The sequence below is a fragment of the Dendrobates tinctorius genome, unplaced genomic scaffold (genome assembly GCF_039654945.1).
Source record: "Dendrobates tinctorius isolate UK_male_01 unplaced genomic scaffold, ASM3965494v1 ptg000075l, whole genome shotgun sequence".
Taxonomy (NCBI): domain Eukaryota; kingdom Metazoa; phylum Chordata; class Amphibia; order Anura; family Dendrobatidae; genus Dendrobates; species Dendrobates tinctorius.
The window spans coordinates 7,393,343-7,415,055 of NW_027361743.1; the positions used below are offsets into that span (position 1 = coordinate 7,393,343).

At 43.7% G+C, this 21,713-nt stretch overlaps 1 protein-coding gene across 1 annotated transcript in view; it reads left to right on the top strand.

Moving 5' to 3' along the window:
* Window positions 1-21,009, top strand: part of MAML2 (mastermind like transcriptional coactivator 2) — a 235,251-nt gene extending 214,242 nt beyond the window's left edge. The window contains exons 4-6 of the mRNA XM_073582951.1: window positions 507-665; window positions 3,771-3,882; window positions 18,224-21,009. Of these exons, the coding sequence (XP_073439052.1) occupies window positions 507-665; window positions 3,771-3,882; window positions 18,224-19,122 (1,170 nt within the window). The 3' untranslated portion in view covers window positions 19,123-21,009. The remainder of the gene's footprint in view (window positions 1-506; window positions 666-3,770; window positions 3,883-18,223) is intronic.
* The last annotated feature ends 704 nt before the right edge of the window (window positions 21,010-21,713 follow it).

Here is a 21,713-nt window from a genome sequence, read left to right on the forward strand (position 1 = left end):
CTAGGGCCTTTATGGCCACTTAGTCTCCAGGATTGGGGGCTGGACATCTTTATTAGTTTAATAAGCTATTACTATGTGAGTTAAGTAAGCGTGCTGCAAACTATTATCCCCTGGATAGGTGACAAATGGTAGATCAGTAGTAGTCTGATCGATCCACCTTGCGTTTGGCAATTTCGGCCACTCTCACAGAGTCAGCGAACGTGTGCAACCACTACTCCTTGCCACACTCGTGTAGCTGGGGGCACCAGGTTCCCCTTCTCTAGCAATTGGTGGGGTGACATCAATCAGATCCTCAACAATTTACCTTTTTATCCCTTATTCATTGGATAGGTGATGAATATTAGTTTCCGGAATCCCACTTTTTTTGCCACCACCCCTGATACCTCTCGCAGTATTTCTTGAACATACTTTGGGTACTTGACTGTTTAAATCCTATTGGAATCCACGTGTTTCCCTTTGCTTAGCACGATTTAGTTATTAAAGTTGTGGTTTCTATTTTTTTTCAGGACCAGCAGTGTAACACTACAAGTCTTGGGAGCAGCTCAAGCTCCGCTTCTTGTTCAAGTCCAAATGGCTACAACACCCAGCAAGCGTTATTAACCCAGCAAATGATGGAGAAGACGAGCATCATGCAGAGACAGATGCAGCAGATGTTACCCGGAACGGTAATGAGCCCGTCAGAAACGGTCCTTTATCCAAAAATAAAATATCACGAAAATAAAAGGGATTATATCAATAAGACTATCTATTATTAGGGCATAGAGAGAACTTAACTCCGTATCCGCAGAATTACTATTGCTCTGGTACACCTGGTCTATTCATGCATCACATGGTTACCCATTTTTATGGATGGCATATAATTTATAATTCTACTTTTTACTTGTAGAGGTCACTGCAGACAAAATTTATGGATCTCTGCAGCTCCAACACACAGACTGCTTTCCTAGCTGACCTATGCAGTCTCCATTCAGAGAGAGACTCAGCTTGTCTCTTTCCTGCAATAGCGCAATGCAGTCTCCATTCAGAGAGAAACCCTTGTATGTCTCTCTGCCAGCTACAGCTCACATTTTGACTGGTCACTCACCAGCAGCACACTCGACTCTGCTCAACATCCAGCAATCAAGACCTTCACTGCTAGGATTTAACCCAGTCCTCCCAGACTTTGCTACACTCTTTAAAGAATATGGATAATTGTCATATGTTTTTCTTTTACTGAACTGCATATATTTTCTGCTAACAATAATTTTTGCCCATGGATTTTATTTAAAAGTTTGCACGGTTTTGCTTTTACATGCTTTTTGTTTCCTGCATTTTGTTGGCTGGAGAATAACTTATCTGAGAGTCTATCAAGCAAGTGCGCTCTCGTGAGCAGTTTGTTACTCTTTTATTTGTCTTTTCCTACTCAATTTCACCTAAGATATGACCACATCAAAGTTCAGCTCAATTTTAATGCGGTCTGTGGTCACACATGAGCTCAGATAAATGAGTTACATCTCCCACTGATGGATTCTTGGGGTCATTCTGCAGCCAGCAACTTGCAGGGATACAAAAGAGCCTGGAATAGCCAAATGGACGCAAACATTTTTAATGAAACCCAATTGCAGGAATGATTTTTAGCTGAGATTACATGCAAGTAACTAAAAATAGAATTGCACCAAAGGGACTTTAATTAGAGTGGAGGAAAGCGAATTTGCTCCAAATTTGAAAAAAAAAATAAATCAGATTTCCCTGATGCCCAATTTTTTTGCAATTTGATTTACTTAAATCAAGCAAGATGGTGATAATTTTGCTTGATTTGTTTGTAAGAGCTGGGAGAGGGTTAAAAAACAAACAAAAAAAAAAATTATACTTGCCTCACTCATCTCTCCTGGCTTCGCAGCTCTCCACCAAGTTTTTTGCTGGCTTTCTCCCTCCGGTTACGGTCTTCTCTTCCAGATTCACATTTTTGGCATCTCATGGTGTGGTTTGAGATGTAGTGAACACTAAAAGCGCAGAAGATTGAAAATGGAAGAGAACACCAAGAGTGAGCAAGCAGAGGACTGGGTGGGAGTGGGAGCTGGGGCGCCAGGACAGGTGATAAAAAAAAAAAAAACACATTATACTCCCCTCGCCCAGGGGAGTATAATGTGTTTTTTTTTTTATTTTGTAACTTCTCCATTTATTTTGCTCTGGAGACATCTCATAGCAAAATAAATATTTTATTTTTACTGTAATTTTGGTTTGTGGCAAATCAGTTCAATACAAATAGCAAATCTCAGGAATTTGAATTTTAGCAGATTTGCTCATCTTTCATTTTAACACTATAGATTTTGCTGGGATGTGCCATCACTTAATGATGGGTGAGGAGTGATTCCTTGGCCCTCCACTAATTCTGAGAGTAAAAAGGCTTAGCATTGTATCCCCTTCAGTTTTTTTTTTTTTTTTTTAAAGCAGTGATGGTTCCACCATCAGAGTTTTTTTCTAGAGCAGTGGCAGTTCCATCATCAGAGTGTCACGACTCAGCTGTCGGGTGACCAGGGACCATGGGCTCCCTCCCTGTCCCTAACACTAGGGAGCCATTAGCTTGGCCTACTCCCCTGGATACTTCTGAAGGTGAAGATGACAGGGCCTCCGCCCTTGCCTTATCTTCTTAGCTAGCCCTTTTATCTGTTGTCTCTCTTCCCCAACCCAGAGAAGAGAGAGCGCAACTGTGCGATGTAGTACACCAACTCAACAAACAAGGCAACACCAACAAGGGTTAAAAGAAAACTCCAGGCATACAAAATATTCACTCACATATAACAGAAGAATACACCATGGTGTGAAGGTAGGGGAATAAACCAAAATAGAGAAGGATAGGGAGTTACCACACATACCAACCAAGCAACAGTCACTAATAACTCCTCCTACTGTCCTTCTCATATGAACTCCTCTCCCACCGATAGCTATGCAGCAAATGCTAGCTCTGACAAGGATTAGTGTCAGAGCCAAGATTATAAAGGGAAAATGAGTGGCTAACCAAGCACAGGGATTTCCAACATGGAAGATTAACCCATGTTGTGCCAGAAGAAATAAACACATTTAAAATGAAGGAGAAGTGCTTCTTCTCAGTGCCAGGGTAGGAGCAATCAGACACTGCGGGCTTGTGGCTCCACACTGTCGCAGTAACCCTGTGACACAGTTTTCTTCTAGAGCAGTGGCGGTTCCACCATCATTTTTTTTATAGAGTAGTGGCGGTTCCACCATCAGATTTTTAAGCGACCACCGCCAATCCTATTCACTCAGAAGCAGAATCCCAGAAGCAGTATGGGTTTTAAGAGCAGTAAAGTTAAAAAAACAAGGATTTCGCTTTGATCGAGGCTATATAAGATCTTAATATGAAATGTGATGTTCTCAATAGAGTATTTACACCGAGAGAGGAGCAGATGATCGGGAATGTGAAGAAGTAGGAATGTATGTGTGGGATAGAGAGTAAAACCATTTACAGGTGGAAGAGAAAATAAGGTGTCTTCAATTGGAATATTCACCTCAATATTTTCTTGGTGCAATACTTCTCATCTTTGATGTCTATTTGGTTGTGATGAAGCAGGATGGTCATGAATCTTCAGTGTGAACTCGATACCAAATCTGTGACCATTTACAATACAAGAACAAAAATCTTTGCAGAATTCCGTACCCATATGTTAGATACTTGTCCATCCTAGCAGATGTTAATTTCTTCCATATTAGACTTTTAAAAAAAAAATGCTGTAGGATTTTCATAGTTGAACTTTTTTTCTTTTCCGTTGAAGGAGAAGTGTAATAACCAGGAACAATTAAGCAGACATTTGACAAGACCACCACCAGACTATAAGGATCAGCGGAGAAGCACTGTCGGCATTCATCAGGCGAATCAGTTTGCCAGTAAGTATGAGCTAGGTTTTTTTTACATCTAGGCTAAGGCGCCAAAGTGAATTTTAGTCATATAAATTCTGACAGAAAAATTGTGGGTTACTGCAGCCTTCGTGTGACCCAATTCTTTAAATCGGAGACTAGTTGGCTATGTGCAACTTCTACCTCTAAAGTTGGCCAAACATGCTGATTTGGATCTGCCAACCATCTTATGTGTTTGGAATCCTCCCAATCCTTTTATTCTTCGGACACCTCCGGTAGCGAATTTCTCCTCTCTCCCTATAGAGAACACATGAACTTCTTGCCGACGACGCGATCGATCACATGCATGGAGGAGGCAAGAGAGATGGCTATCAGCCGAACAAGTTCTTTGGCTGACAACTGTCTAATGTGTTTGGGCACCATAAATCTTATATCTACTGAGATTATCCTAGGGTCAAAGCATATGTAACTATAGAGGCAACCAAAGCGGCGTCTATGAGACACCTGCAAAGAGGCTGCCCACTCGATGTTGGGTCCGACCCTTATTTTAACAGCAACCAAGTTTTCCTGTCCTACTAGTCATCTTTCGGGGTGTTAGGCTACACCAAAAAGGAGGTTTATTTTAATCTTTGTTATGGAACCCTTAATAGGGCCAACTTTCAATGATAGTGTAACGGGGGGGCAGGGCTGTAGTCATGGCTAACGGTGGCTGCTCTGGTGTGCCCTGGCCTCCCACCACATAAATACATTTTTCCTTCTGTGATGCATTTGGTGGTCCACTTACTTTGTACATCAGGGTCCACCTCGGTCTGCTGGGGCTTCATTCCTTAAGCACCAAATCCAGTCCAAATCCTGTTTTAACAAAACAATTTTACTCAGCTCGTCCAGTTTAGTCACAGAAACAGCACAAGGTTCTTCAAAAAGATCATCATTGCGTTCCCTGTACTGTCCCTCACTTCTTCAGGAATATCTCAGGGTCTTATCATCGCCTTCGGTACCTCAGCTTCCCGACTGGTCAGATTAACCCGCTTCAGGAGTTCCCTGTCCGCTTCGCCTCAGACGTTTAGGGTTGTTCCCATGAAGTTAGCTGCTACCATATTGATGCTGCCCTGTATTCCTCCACCGCAGTGTGACTGTCAGCCATAGGCCCTGGACAACTGGGCTCTTCTGCGTAAACGTTACGGAACTCAACTGTCCTGTCCTGTCCGCCCCTGCCCCTTCTGCCTGAACCCAGGAAGCTCCCCCAACTACCCTAAGTTGGCCCCTCCTAACTAGCTGAATCCTATTGGCCTAACTTACTCCTATCTTACTCTATTGTGCCCCCCTAGTGGGCTAAATCCTGTACTATCCCTAACCCTTTACACTACAGAAACATCAGTACATTTGCAATATATGAACATAAGCATAGTGTAATACACAATATATATATATGTATATACATTACACAACACATGGAATATACAGTTTCTGTCAGGACATATTTACACGTCAGGGACGTATGCAAGGAGTGCAGGGCATTGAACTGGCCCCATAACCCTTACAAAATCATAGTAAAACAAAGACCGAGGATCAACCTCCTATAGGCATCTGTGGTTCAGTAGCAGAGGACAAGAAGACCTGAAAAGGAAACTAGGGTTAGCAAGGCTTGGAAAAATTTATCAACATATGCCAATTCTTATGGATGCCTATCATGGAGGTGACTGATCTGGGTGCATGATGAACGGTACTAAAAAATTCCCCCTCATGTTAAAGAGCCAAGGGCTCCTGGAAAAAAGGGAAGCGGAGAGTTTTGCAAAACATCTATAACAAAGGTGGGCAATTAATTTTCAAAAGGGGCCACATTGTATCACTTAATATAGAGCAGAATTAAATATGTTGACACCCCCTATATACAGTAAGAGTCCCCACGCAGTCAGGCCCGAGGGTTGCGGTTACAGCAGCCGCTCTGTATACTCCAAGCAGTGACTGACCCCACGGCTGTAGGGGAGTATAAAGTTCATTGTCTCCCCACAGCATTCGGCTATGTGCAGGTGCTGAGCAGCATAACAAAGCTGTTTACCTGCAGATTAACTGCATATCTCCAGGTTAACAGCGCTATTTCTGGTTAAAGGTTCCCTTTAATTTTGTAGTACAATACTTCTGACTCGCCCCCCAGAGGCCGTGGGGTACTCGGTGCCGGGCCCATTGATTTCAATGGGAGATGTCACAGTGGCAGTGACCTGGTCCGTGGCCTCAGGCAGTCAATGTAAAAGGGGTAGAGTGATGGGGATAAAGTCATTGAGATTCATGACGCCACCTGTGGTTTCTGATCAGTTTGACCAGCGCTGCAGGGTTGCTTCTCTAGGACAGATGGTGTGGTGCAGCAATGATGTTGAAGCTCCCCACAGGTGGAGCTGTAGTCCCAGGGCAGTAGTAATAGGTGTTGAGGGAAAGGGTGCAGTGTTAGCAGGGGCGGACACTGACAGCTTGGGGCCCCTGTGAAAGAAATGTGTCTGGGCCCCCCTCCCTGCCCATTAGGTTTCTTAAGATGAGAGCAATCTGGCAATGGGACCCCTGGAACCTCAGGCTCCGAGAAACAAGGCAGATTGCCCTCATTATTACTGCCCTGCAAGCAGGGGTGTACGTACCAATCACAAGGCCCAATAGCAAAAGTTATATTTGGGCCCCACACATCTAGAAAATATATTTATATTTTTTCACTGAGATAGATATATATACTGTGTGTGTAATACATAAGTCTACAATGTTTATATTACATTTTATGTCTGGTGCCTGTATCATCTGGTTTCTGCTCTATTCATTGTCTATGGAACTGATGGAAATAGCCAAGCTCAGCAGCTCTATAGATAATGAATAGAGCTGGGGGCCCAGTAGTTGAATCCCCAGTAATCAGCAAGTTATCCATGATCTGCTGGATCACACATACATCGTACATACATATACCATACATACATACACACACACACACACACAGATACACATACCGTACATGCATACACATACACACACCGTATATACACACATACTGTACATGCATACATACCTACACATAACATACATACACCATACATGCACACAGATAAACACTTATATACAGTACATACATACACCATACATGCATACACACACATACCATAGATACATACACACATACACCATACATACACACAGATGCATACATATACCGTATATGCATATACACACATACAAACACATATATACAGTACATACATACACATACATATACCATACATATACACAGCTATATTGTACATACACACACATATACATACCATAGGTACATACACTGTACATAACTATACCGTACATACACACACTTATATACACATAGTATACAAATACATGCACATATACCATACATACACACACTTATATAAACATATAGTATATACATATACTGTAAATACATGCACATAGACATACACCATATATACATACACACATATACCGTACATACACAGATACACACATACACTGTACATACCTATACCACACATACGCACACACTTTTATACACATAGTATACACATATACATACACACTTCTATACACATATATCTACACATATACCATACATACACACACTTACATACATGCACATAGACATACACCATATATACATACACACATACAGTATACCGTACATACACGGACACACATATACTGTACATACACATATATCATACATACATACACAGGTACACACATATACATTCACACACACATACATATACTGTACACACACATATGTAAATATACACACACATATTCTACAACCTCAGGAGTTCTGCTCAGATGAGTCATGGAGGTCGGCCACATAGTGCAGAGATAAGCTGGAGCCTGGAGACGACTGCAGGGACCACTGTGGGTGATGGGGACACAGAGCACAGAGGATTTCAGCTCCCTGCTGCTGCAGAGCTCTCCCGTGCAGTGAGCCTCTTCCCCCTCCCGACCTCCTCTGTGAGATGCCCCATGCAGTTAGCCTCTTCCCCTCTCCCGACCTCCTCTGTGAGATAGAATCATAGAATCGTAGAGTTGGAAGGGACCTCCTGGGCCATCTGGTCCAACCCCCTGCTCAAAGCAGGATTCGCTAAATCATCCCAGTCAGATGTCTGTCCAGCCTCTGTTTGAAGACTTCCATTGAAGGAGAACTCACCACTTCTCGTGGCAGCCTGTTCCACTCATTGATCACTCTAACTGTCAAAAAGTTTTTTCTAATATCTAATCTGTGTCTCCTCCCATTCAGTTTCATCCCATTGCTTCTAGTCTTTCCTTGTGCAAATGAGAATAAAGTTGATCCTTCTACAATGTGACAGCCCTTTAGATATTTGTAGACAGCTATTAAGTCTCCTCTCAGTCTTCTCTTTTGCAAACTAAACATTCCCAAATCCTGCAACCTTTCCTCATAAGACAAGGTTTGCAGACCGGTCACCATTCTGGTCGCTCTTTTCTGAACTTGCTCCAGTTTGTTGATGTCTTTTTTAAAATGTGGTGCCCAAAACTGGACACAATATTCCAGATGAGGTCTGACCAAAGAGGAGTAGAGGGAAATAATGACTTCACGTGATCTAGACTGTATGCTTCTGTTAATACATCCTAGAATTGCATTTGCCTTTTTTGCTGCTGCATCACACTGTTGACTCATATTCAGTCTGTGATCTATTAGTATACCCAAGTCTTTTTCACATGTGCTGTCACTTAGCCCTATTCCTCCCATTCTATATATGCTTTTTTCATTTTTATTGCCCAGATGTAGTACTTTGCATTTCTCCCTGTTAAAATCCATTCTGTTAGTTGCTGCCCACTTCTCCAGTTTATTTAAATCTTTTTGAATCCTCTCTCTCTCTTCTCTAGTATTAGCTATCCCTCCTAGCTTTGTGTCATCAGCAAATTTAATCAGTTTACCCTCAATTCCTTCATCTAAATCATTGATAAAGATGTTGAACAATACAGGGCCCAGGACAGAGCCCTGTGGTACCCCACTTGAGACATTCTTCCAACTGGATGTGCAGCCATTTACGACCACTCTTTGGGTCCGATCACTAAGCCAGTTATGAATCCACCTAACAGTTGCCTTGTCCATTCCATACTTAGTCATTTTTTCAATAAGGATTGTATGAGAGACTTTGTCAAATGCTTTGCTGAAGTCAAGATATACTATATCTACAGCATTTCCTTGATCCACCCAATCAGTGATACCGTCATAGAAGGAAATTAAGTTAGTCTGACATGACTTATTAGTTACAAACCCATGCTGACTCTGTTTAATCACTTCATTCTTATCCAGGTATTGACATACATGTTGTTTAATAATTTGTTCAAAGATCTTTCCTGGTATAGAAGTCAGACTCACCGGCCTATAGTTGCCTGGGTCCACCTTCTTCCCCTTTTTGAAGATAGGAACAACATTTGCTCTTCTCCAGTCTTCTGGCACTTCTCCTGTTCTCCAAGAATTTTCAAAGATTATGGAGAGGGGTTCAAAAATTTCTTCTGCTATCTTCCTCAGTACTCTGGGGTGTAATTCATCTGGACCTGGAGACTTGAATTCATTTAGGTTAGCTAAGTGTTTCCTCACTATCTTTCTGTTTATAGATATCCTGGATTCTTCTATTCCCTTAATAGGACAGTGAATAACAGTTGATGTTGCATTTCCTTTCTGAGGGAAAACAGATGCAAAATAGGAATTTAAAAGTTCAGCCTTCTCAACATCCTGTCTTACCATTTCATCATTTTCATCCTGTAAAAATCCTATAGCATCTTTGACTTTTCTTTTACTTTTGACATATCCCCAAATCCTTTATTATTGCTTTTGACATCTCTTGCAAGCCTCAATTCATTTTCAGCTTTAGCTAATCTGATTTGTGCCCTGCAGGTTCTGCAGACAGCATTATATTCTTCTTTAGATATGCCTCCCTCTTTCCATTTTATAAACATTTTTTTCTTCCTTTTTAGCATGTGCTTAAGTTCTGTGTTCATCCATCCTGGTTTCCTTAAATGCTTCCTATTCTTCCCTCTTTTCGGAATTGTTAACAACTGTGCTTTGAGAATTTCATTTTTCAAGATTTCCCATCCTTCCTAAACATTTTTGTCTTTAAGGATATCCAGCCATTGGATCCCTCCAATTCTCTTTCTGAATCCCTTAAAATCTGCCTTTCTGAAATCTAACCTTGACGTCTGAGTCTTCACAGGTCTTCCGCCTCTAGTTATCCAAAATTCTAAAATAGCATGGTCGCTACCTCCTAGGGTTCCAGCCACTTTTACCTCCTCAACCATTTCCTCCCTGTTTATAAGGATTAGATCCAAGGTAGCAGTTCCCCTTGTTTTCTCCCTTACCTTTTGGAAGATAAAGTTGTCAGCAAGAGAGGATAAGAATTTCCTTGACCTGTTAGTTTTGCCTGAGAGAGATTCCCAACAAATGTCTGGATAGTTGAAATCTCCCATGACAACTATGTCATATTTTTTGGAGAACTTGGCCATTTGATGCATAAAGAGTTCATCCATATCTTCAGCTTGCACAGGTGGCCTGTAGTAAATGCCTACAATGGTGTCCTTTCCATTGTTCTGTCCTTGTATTCTTACCCAAACAGTTTCCACAGAACTCCCAGTCTCTGAAGTTTCAATCTCTGTGCAGATATACGCGTTTCTAACATACAATGCGACACCTCCTCCTCGTTTATCAAGTCTGTTTCTTGCAAATAAGTTGTATCCTTCTAGTCTTGTATTCCAATCATGTGTATTGTCCCACCAAGTTTCAGTGATTCCAATGACATCATATTTCTTTTCCTGTGTTAGTAGTTCCAATTCTCCTTGTTTGTTGCCCATGCTTTGTGCATTAGTATAGAAACATTTTAGTTTGTGATTGGTTTCTCTTTCTCCAATATTTTTATTAATTAGATTCTTTTGTCTTTGTTCGTCCTTTCCACTTCTAATAGCAGAGTTCTCAATAGCATTTGTCAGGTGTATGGCTTTTTCTGGTCTTTTGCTTCCCTTCCCATGTTGTTCTAGTTTAAAGCTCTCCTTACAAGTGTAGCAAGGCGACTTCCAAATACATGCTTTCCAGTCTTCGTAAGGTGCACCCCATCTCTAGCAAGTAGTCCATCGTATAAGTAGTTCACTCCATGATCCAGAAATCCAAATCGTTGCTGACGGCACCATCGACGTAGCCAGTTGTTCACCTGCAGAATCTTATTCCACCTCCTTGTTCCATTGCCATCCACTGGGAGGATGGAAGAGAAGACCACCTGCGCTCCCAGTTCTTTCACTTTCTTGCCTAAGTCTTCAAAGCCTCTGCAGATGGTTTCCAGGTCGTTTCTTGCGGTGTCATTTGTCCCCACATGTAGTAGCAGGAATGGGTAGTCATCTGTAGGTCTGAAGAGTCCTGATATCCTGTCAGACACATCTTTAATTTTTGCACCTGGAAGACAGCACATTTCTCTTGAAGTTATATCCGGTCTGCAGATAGCGGCCTCTGTTCCTCACAGATGCCCCGTGCAGTTAGCCTCTTCCCCTCTCCCGACCTCCTCTGTGAGATGCCCCGTGCAGTGAGCCTCTTCCCCTCCCCTGACCTCCTCTGTGAGATGCCCCTGCAGTGAGGCTCTTCCCCTCTCCCGACCTCTGTGAGATGCCCCATGCAGTGAGCCTCTTCCCCTCCCCTGACCTTCTCTGTGAGATGCCCTGTGCAGTGAGCCTCTTCCCCTCCCCCGGCCTCCTCTGTGAGATGCCCCGTGCAGTGAGCCTCTTCCCCTCTCCCGACCTCCTCTGTGAGATGCCCCGTGCAGTGAGCCTCTTCCCCTCCCCCAACCTCCTCTGTGAGATGCCCCGTGCAGTGAGCCTCTTCCCCTCCCCCGACCTCCTCTGTGAGATGCCCCGTGCAGTGAGCCTCTTCCCCTCCCCCGACCTCCTCTGTGAGATGCCCCGTGCAGTGAGCCTCTTCCCCTCCCCTGACCTCCTCTGTGAGATGCCCCTGCAGTGAGGCTCTTCCCCTCTCCCGACCTCTGTGAGATGCCCCATGCAGTGAGCCTCTTCCCCTCCCCTGACCTTCTCTGTGAGATGCCCTGTGCAGTGAGCCTCTTCCCCTCCCCCGGCCTCCTCTGTGAGATGCCCCGTGCAGTGAGCCTCTTCCCCTCTCCCGACCTCCTCTGTGAGATGCCCCGTGCAGTGAGCCTCTTCCCCTCCCCCAACCTCCTCTGTGAGATGCCCCGTGCAGTGAGCCTCTTCCCCTCCCCCAACCTCCTCTGTGAGATGCCCCGTGCAGTGAGCCTCTTCCCCTCCCCTGACCTCCTCTGTGAGATGCCCCGAGCAGTGAGCCTCTTCACCTGTGCTCCTAGATGCTGCAGCCTGCCTGGAATGGCACAGTGGAGGAAGCAGAATACAGTACACACTGTAAGTCCTGCTCTTCCTCCACTGCTGTCCCCTGTGTGCTGTGCGCCCCGGCCCCTGACAACCAGTGAGTACTCACCATTGGGACGCGCCATGCAGGACAGACGACACAACAGCCAGTGAGTGCTCTCCTCTGTCTGATGAGGAAAGCTTTCATTGGCCAGCGTCTCTCCTTGCATGACACACCCCCTTTTTGAATTCCTGCTCTCCCGCGCCGCTCTCTCCCCAGCTCTGGTGTTCAGGTGATTACAGCAGGAAGTAAGAGGGGCCGATGCTGCAAAATACCGGGCCCCTTAGACTCCCGCCGCCCACAATCTGGACTCTGGCCCCATAGCGGCTGCGTACTCTGCCGCTATGGGCAGTACGCTCAGGGGCCCCCTTCCACCTCTGGGCCCCGGTGCATTGCACGGGCTGAACTGGCGGTATGTCCGCCCATGAGTGTTAGGCACAGAGGTGCAGCAGTGCTGGATGAGTGGCGCAGGAATAAGTGGAGGACACAAGGGCTTGTAGTTCCAAAGGCTTTACTCACAGTCTGGTGCACACAGATGCCCTCTTCAGTACTGAGTCCGCCAGGTGAGGGGTCCAGATAATGTCCAGATAGGACGGAATGCACCTTCCCCGCCTCCCCTGTCAGTGTTTACCTTTCCTGGCCGTCTCCAAACAATACGCTGCTTAAACTCCTTCTTCTACTTCAGCGCCTCACAAGTAGCAGTCTGGGCCAGCAACTGCGAATCCTTTTCAGGCAACAACCCACTGTTCCCATGACTCTATATAGTCACCTTTCTGGTTAGACTACTGTGGATGGTTGCTGTGGCCCGTAAAGTGACCACAGCTGTCGGCTTTGCAAGTTAAGTCCTTAGTTCCACTCCACTAGGCTAAGGGGCCGAGTCCCTTCTGCGACCAACCTGGTTCCTTCCTCCACCTGACAGCCATCAGCGTGGACTAAGACTCATGGGATAGCTTTCCAACCGTGTCCCTGGAAGAACCACTCTTCCTACGGAGAATCTGCTGTTTCTGTCCAATCTGTCTGGCACTCCCCTTACAGTTGGGAGCTGCACAGACTACCTCCTTCTCCTTTCCTCCCTCTCAGGGGATCTCTCAATCTCACCTCAGCCTAGGATTCTCCCGCCTTACTACGCTCTACCCACCTCCCAACACACTTCGTGTTCCAAGCAGGGAGCCATGAAGGGTGCTCTGCTACACTACTGAGTGTGAAATGTGGGATGTTGAAGTGTGGTTAGATGCATCCACCCTAACTAGTCGTGGGGTACCACACCTATTGTTTATGTGCAGTACCTCTGTGGCGTCTGGACCCACAGGGGCGCCACACTTCAATAAAATGGCGCCAGAGTCAGTATGTGCACATACCACGATCTCTAGTGCCATTTTATTGAAAACATTGAATATGCAAATTCGCACATAACACGCACATTCCTTCCTGGTATTTGCACTGTTCGGTCGGAAAAGTGACTGGCGGCCGGCAGATGCTGTATCCACAATCCAGCACACGCCGGTCTTCACTGCCAACCGGGAGGTGCAGTATCCACAATCCTGGTGTCTCATCGGCAGCACAGCATACCCCAGTCTCCTAATCACCTCCTCCAGGAGGTGCGGCATCCACATTCCCGGTGTCTCACCGGCAGCACAGTACACACCGATCTCCTCATCACTGCCAGTGAAGCTGCTGCCACAGAGCCATCTTCAGGGAGATGGCCGCGATCACATCAGAAAGCCGTGCCCCTTCCTCTCCAATAAGATGGCGTCGAAGTGTGGTATGCTTATGCAATGACTCCGACACCACATTGCGCAGGCGCCGGAGGCTTCGGACAGAAGGACACATCTCCGGTTATATTAAATATACAGTATGAGCCCTCACATAGCCTCGCTGTATTCACTATGGGCCTTCACACAGTCCTATATACAGTAAGATCCCCCACACAGTCCCTCTATAAACAGTGAACATCCACATAGCCCCATATATACAGTAAGAGCCGCCACACAGACCCCCTATATACGATATGAGCCCTCACAACCCACTATATACAGGCACATATCCTACACACATGTATAAAAAAGTCATCAAGTGTGCTATCTGTGTCTCTCCACCAGTGTATTCATTGCTATCTGCATCCTCAGGAAATCAGGACATAGGCGAGGGAGAGTGAGCTGTGGATCAGTGTTTTCAGCCCTTTGGCTGTCTTGGTCGGCGGGCCGCACATTACTCAGGCCCGATCTACAAACTTAAGGTCTACCTTCACAACCAGTTTTTGTTATTGTTACCATGCGTCTAAAATGATAAATTAGGCAGCTTTTCAAAAAGTGTTCATCAAAAAAAAAATCTATGTCTAATCTTTGATGTGCTTGCGAGAAGTAAAAGGGAACATGACTGCTGGATCAGACTACACAGGTTCTGTTTGTAGTCTGTTACCATGGAGACAGATTGCTCTGCATAGGAGCTGCAGATACGAAACAATAGAAAACACAAAAAAATGTTTTTTACTTCCTTTTTTTTAATTAAGATTTCAAGTTGATGCATAGAAGCAATAAAAAATAAGTTGCTTTAATCAAAACCAAAGGAGTGAACAAACTTCATCCCCTTCTTTATAAAGTGATTTTTTTTGTTTGTTTTTTTTTTTTAAAGTACGTGTACTGAAAACTTATATAGAAATGTATTAGTACATTTCTGACTACAGAGCTTACATAGCTTGGCACTTGGCAAAGCCAAGTTCATCTCCTAGCCTTGGTGAGTTTCCAACCGAGACATATTTCTTCTTCAATTCTGTGCCGGGTAAAAGGGAATGGACAATGATTGTGGGTGCTGTAAATTGGCTCCAAGAGTAGTTGTCACCTTCTTATATTCTGTTTATTTCCCACTTAGATGTGTTTTTCGTTGTGAAGATACAGAACAATAATGTGCCTCATTACGGCTTCGTCCATAGACATACGACCAGCACCAACAAGTGAAAAGTTTTAATTTTTTTTTTTTCTTCTTCAGATCTCACAGTGACATTTTTATTGGCTAGCTGCACATAACTGTAATTTATGACCGTCTCGGACAGCCTTACTGAACTTGTTAAATCAGCTCTTGTCCCTGCTGCCAAAACAGAAGAGAGGAATCCTTGTAGAAACACGTTAGTAAATAAAAAGCTGAAAATTCTGAATAAAATTAGCAATTCATCCAAGTCGCCTGACAGCTGCTCTTTCATTTGTATAGCAGCAAGAAATATGGCGGGCAATAATATACATCAAGGGTCCATGGGATTTAGAGAAAAGTTAATTTGCAAGACAAAAAACCCAAAAACAAGTAATGCTTGCTGGCAAACCGAGGTTAAGGGCCCATGCACATGGCGAAGTCCTGTGTACAGAACCTGCGCGCTGTGCACGGAGCGACACATCCTTCTTGCACCGCCACTATTCTAGGATACAATATCTCCATACATAAAAGGTCCAAAAGAAAACACCAAGATTATTTTTTCACTCTGACTTGCACAGAAAACATTAGAAAATTCCTCTGAAGGTATCCCGTGGCAACTGGCCCTATGAGGCTAGCAGCAGATCTTTTCAAAGGGGTTTTCCCATGAACAAATTTAATTTTGAATCAACATTTTAATCAATAGATCTTTGAATAATAATTAGTGCCATAATTGGATGTGTTTAAATAAAATGTTCCTGTGCTGAGATAATCTTAGAAATGTGTCCCAGCTGTGTACTGTGTAATGGCTGTGTCTGACCGTACAGGAACATGGTCTGATCATACCACAGCCCCTGGGCAGGGGAGGAAGCAAAAAAGAGGATACAGACAGGACAGCATGGAATCATAAATTATTTTTTGTTTTAGGTAAAACATTTCTCAAAAGAAACCAGCAAAATGTTTTCTCTCACAAAAAGAATAATTTCCGATTTCTGTGCTATAATGTCTATAAACTCTTTTGCTTCCTCCCCTGCCCAAGAGATGTGGTATGATCAGACCATGTTACTGTACAGTCAGACACAGCCCTTACACAGTGCGCAGCAGGGGCAGATTTATAAGATTATCTCAGCACAGGAACGTTTTTTTTCAACTCATCCAATTGTGGAATTTATTTTTATTCCATGATTTATTAATTAAAAAATCTTTTTTTCTTGGGAAAACCCCTTTAAGTCCTATCAGTCACTTAGTGCAGCCTGCATGGATCGGACTTCCAGCACATTTGTCGATCGGATTGACATCTAGGGAGTTTGGAGACAAGTCATCACCTTGATCTCTTTTTCATGTTCCTCAAATCAATGTACAGTATGGCCAGTGCCATTATCCTAATGAGCGAGGCAACTACTATGGGAGAATGCAAAGATATCCCAACAGAACATTTCCCAGAGTATCACACTGCCTGTGCTGGCTTCATTCTCACGTTAGTGCACCCTTGTGCCACCGTTTACTAGGGAAGCAACACACCTGGCCACCCATAAGCAGTAAACAAATGTAATTTATCAGACCAGGCCACCTTCTTCTATTACGCTATAGTATAGGTCTGATTCTCACATGCCCATTGTAGGCACTTTTGTAGGTTGCCTTGGGTCATCATGGGCACTCTGAGCGTTCTGTAGCTAGTGTAGCCCGATACACAATAAGCTGCAATGGTCTTCGTACTCTGACATCTTTCTATCACAGCCAATATTAATATTTTCAGAAATTTGTGCTACTGTAGCTTTTCTATGAAGCAGACCAGACTAGCTAGCCTTCGCTGACACGACTTGTTAGGCTACTTTCACACTAGCGTCGGCCGACGGACGTCGCACTGCGTCGTGCCGACGTACCGTCGCACGCTGTGAAAGTTTTGCACAGCGGGGGCAGCGGATGCAGTTTTTCAGCGCATCCTCTGCCCCATTGTAATGTTCAGGGAGGAGGGGGCGGAGTTTCGGCCACGCATGTGCGGTCGAAAATGGCGGACACGACGCACAAAAAACCGTTACATGTAACGTTTTTGTGTGCGTCGTGGCCGCCAAAACACGACGCATCCGTCGCACGACGGATGGGACGTGTGGCCATACGTCGCAATGCGACGCTAATGCAAGTCTATGGAGAAAAAACGCATCCTGCGGGCAACTTTGCAGGATGCGTTTTTTCGCCAAAACGACGATTGCGACGTACGTCGGCCGACGCTAGTGTGAAAGTAGCCTTAGCCGTCGCTTCCCACAATAGTTAGCTCCTGTGTGGTATCAGACCAGACTGGCTAGCTTTCTCTCCCCGCATTAGTTAGTTCTTCTACGGGATCATTCCAGACTGGCTAGCCTTTGCTCCCTGCAATAATTAGCTCTTCTGTGGGACCAGATCAGACTGGCTACCTTTTTTACTCCCTGCATTAGTTACCTCTTCTTTGGGAGCAGACCAGACTGGCTAGCTTTTTGTCCCTGCATTAGTTCTTCCATTGGATCAGACCAGACTGGCTAGCCTTCGCTACCCGCAATAGTTGGCTCTTCTGTGGGACCAGACCAAACTGGCTAGCTTTTGCTCCCCGTATTAGTTATCTCTCCTGTGGGATCAGACCAGAATGGCTAGCTTTCTCTCCCCGCATTAGTCAGCTCCTCTATGGGATTACACCAAACTGGCTAGCTTTCACTCCCTCTTGGGCGTTCGGTTTACCAGTGGTAATTCCATGGTCCACCTTTGGTACTAGGTACTAACCACTACTGACCAAAAACACTCCACAAGACCTGCAATTTTGATGAGGCTGTGACCCTATGGTCCAGCTATCATAATTTGGTCTTTGTCAAAGTAACTTAAATCCTTACTCTTTTACAACTTTTCTGCATCTATCATGTGAACGTCATCCCACCCCTTTACAGGTGCCATAGTCACGAGTTGATCAATGTTTTTCACTTATTCTTCAGATTTAATGTTTTAGCTGATAGGTGTTTACATATTTTAGATCTTTTTTTTATGTTTTTAAGTCCTCTTCTATTTGCTTTAATTGATATAATTTTTATTGTGCAGGTGGCTTGCAAGCAGTAGGTGTTAATCCAGATCCTACTCTACCAAATTCACCTTCAACGAACATGACACCCCAGAATCAGACTCATTCTTCAACAAACCATGGATCTAGAATGCCTCCTCTTCAGGGAAGTCCAAGCATATATGGGAATGTATCATGTCCACAGCAATCTCTGTATAATGGTCTGAGTCACACCAGCCCAAACCAGATGGGAACAAGCCAAAATGGCAATGTTGTGCCTCGTCAACCAGCAGTTACATCTGGGACAAATATGTCACATTTTGGTACTCAATCTGTAAATAATGGCCCAACATTTAGACCCAATGGACAAAGCACAGCAGGACAAAGACCGCAAAATGTCATCAATAACTCATCTCCCAGCCAGAAATGGATGAGTTCAGAAGTAAAAAGGCAGGATACAGTGGGCTATGCCAACACCAACCAATATTCCAACCAGTCCGTTCAAGGCATGATCAGTCATCAGCAATTCCCTCAACGTGCTCTATCGATGACCAACCAAGTCAGTCCCGGGGTACAAATGACTCCTTTAAATACAATGGCGCCATCCAACAGTGGTCAAAGTATTGAACCACTACGGGGCTTTAATCATGGGCAATCTCCATTGAGATCACAGATGTTACCAAGCATGAGCCAAGTCAGCGGAGGGTTGACCATGTCACCAAACACATTTTCATCACCCAATCAAATTTCTCGATCGTTTTCACGAAGCGACTCTAACAGTGACTTGAGTTCATTTGATTTCCTTTCTCAGAATGGTGGACTAGGTTCATCTCCAAACGGTGACTCTGACTTCATTGATGCGTTACTGAAAACTGGCCACATCAATGATGACTGGATGAAGGATATTAATTTGGATGAGATCTTTAAAGGCCATTCTTGAAACTCTAATCCCGATGTCAATAAAAGACTGTTTTTGTACTTTTTTTTTAAATGTTGCACCCAAAAAACGTATAGTCTGTAGATGTTGCAGGTCAAGTTCCTCTTTTGGTGAGATTTAGAGAGGCATGATGCCTCCATCCCTCTCCAAGTAACCATAAGTGCATACTTACCGAGCATGATAGATCCTGACTCCAAGTGTGAACAGTGAATCCATCTTGACCAGACACTGCGGTAATTATTTAGTTTTTGGACCTGAAAGACAAGAGGATGCTTCAATGTGTATATAGCTCAGATTTCCTGACCTAATACTCCCATGTGTATAGGTTTGAAGTTCAATAATACATTCTGCAGTAGTATGTAACATTTTTGTACATATTTGTTTTTTACGTTACACTGCAGCATTTTCACCTCTGCTTGTCGTATCACTAGCCAATAATCTGTCCTAAATTTTTGGCTAGAGGGTAAAAATATAAAAGTGTTTTGTGAGTATTTTTTATGACTTGTATAAGGGTTGAAATTTTGAAAGTATGCCCGTTCTAGGTTCTACTAATTCATTTGTATTTCTTTTAGAACTAACTCCTCACAGTATCCAGGGGTGAAATTAGTCAAAATGGCTTAAAATGAACTACATCTGGCTATGCTTTTAGCTTGGTCTAATGGAACATGTTAAAGGAGTTGACCACTACTTGGATAACCCTTAAAGCTAATCCCTTCTACAGCATCACAGTTCCAACAACACTGTTATGACATGTGAGCGCTGCAGCCAATCAACTTCTCTGATGGAATATTAATGAACATCATCCAATCAGTGACCGCTGATTGGCTGCAGAGCTCATGTGACATTATCATGCCATTCAAGTGACAGGAGAACCGGCGCCAACCATAGCTGGTACAGAACCGGGAAGCCGGTGAGTACAATCTTTTCTTATTCTACTCTGTCATTAAGATATACCAAATTGCCAAATAGAAGTACAATTAGCTCAAAACACCAACAATATGAATCCACCATCTGGAAGCTCATTAAAGCCCCAAATCACATGCGTATATCAAAGAAGTTGATAAAAAATTTTATTAGTAATCCACTAAAAGATATTTCATAAATACATCATGATATTGCACAGAGTACAGGAAAAAGAAAATGACGTATTGAACTCCAACAAATAAATTACATGTATTGCTGCATGGTAAGGGACCTAGCACACACCAGACAATAGAAAAATGGAAATTGCCAGAGGATTTAACCATGAAAATGTATTGCCTTGCAATCACAATGGTCCAAAAATATTTTGTAAAATCCCTGTATGAAAAAAGGGGCGCCTCATTGCCTAGAAGCCCATGTCACTGACTACTGAAAAAACTCACCCGAAGGTATAACTAATGTAAACAAATAGACTCAGACTCAGTATTAGCGCCACTGGCAAAGTTAATCACATATAGCGTTATTACATGCTGGGTGAACACAGACACATTACCTGGATCCTAGCAGCATAAGGGAAAATTAAGTGGGAGTCCCATCATGTCCTCCATAGAGTATAATGCACTCCCCATAGTCCTCTATAGAGTATAATGCACTCCCCATAGTCCTCCATAGAGGATAATGCACTCCCCATAGTCTTCCATACAGTATAATGCACCCCATAGTCCTCCATACTATATAATGCACTCCCCATAGTCCTCCATCGAGTATAATGCACTTTCCATAGTCCTCCATAGAGGATAATGCACTCCACTTAGTCCTCCATAAAGTATAATGGACTCCTCATAGTCCTCCATACAGGATAATGCACTCCCCATAGTCTTCCACGCAGTGTAATGCACCCCATAGTCCTCCATACAGTATAATACACCCCATAGCCCTACATATGAAGAGGAAAAATCCAGCGTAAAAGCAGATAAGTAAAATGTCAAATTTTATTGAAGAAACAAATCACATCCATAAAAGATAGTAAATGCAGTTCTGGTCACAGTGGATACAACCAACAGTCGTTTGTATCCACTGTGACCAGAACTGCACTTACCATGTTTTTATGGATGTGATTTGTTTCTTCAATAAAATTGGACCTTTTACTTACCTGCTTCTACGCTGGATGTTTCCTCTTCGTTTGCCTCAGCCGGATCCAAGGCTTTTCCGTGCTCTTCTCAGCAGGATTGTGGCTGCATCAATGGTGAGCTGACTCTCCTTTTCCCCTTCTCCACTTGTTTCCATAGTAATACATATAGTATAAAGCACCACATAGTCCTCCATGCAGTATAATGCACTCCCTATAGCCCTCCATTTAGTATAATGCACCACATTGTCATCCATAAAGTATAATGCACGTCCCATAGTCTTCCATACAGTATAATGCACTCCCCATAGTCCTCCATACAGTATAATGCAGCCCATAGTCCTCCATATATGATAATGCACTCCCCATAGTCATTCATACAGGATAATGCACCCCATAGTCCTCCATACAGTATAATGCACTTGCCATAGTCATCCATACAGTTTAATGAACTCCGTAGTCCTCCATACAGTATAATGAACTCCATAGTCCTCCATATAGTATGCTGTACCCTATAGTCCTCCTTATAGTATAATGCATGCCC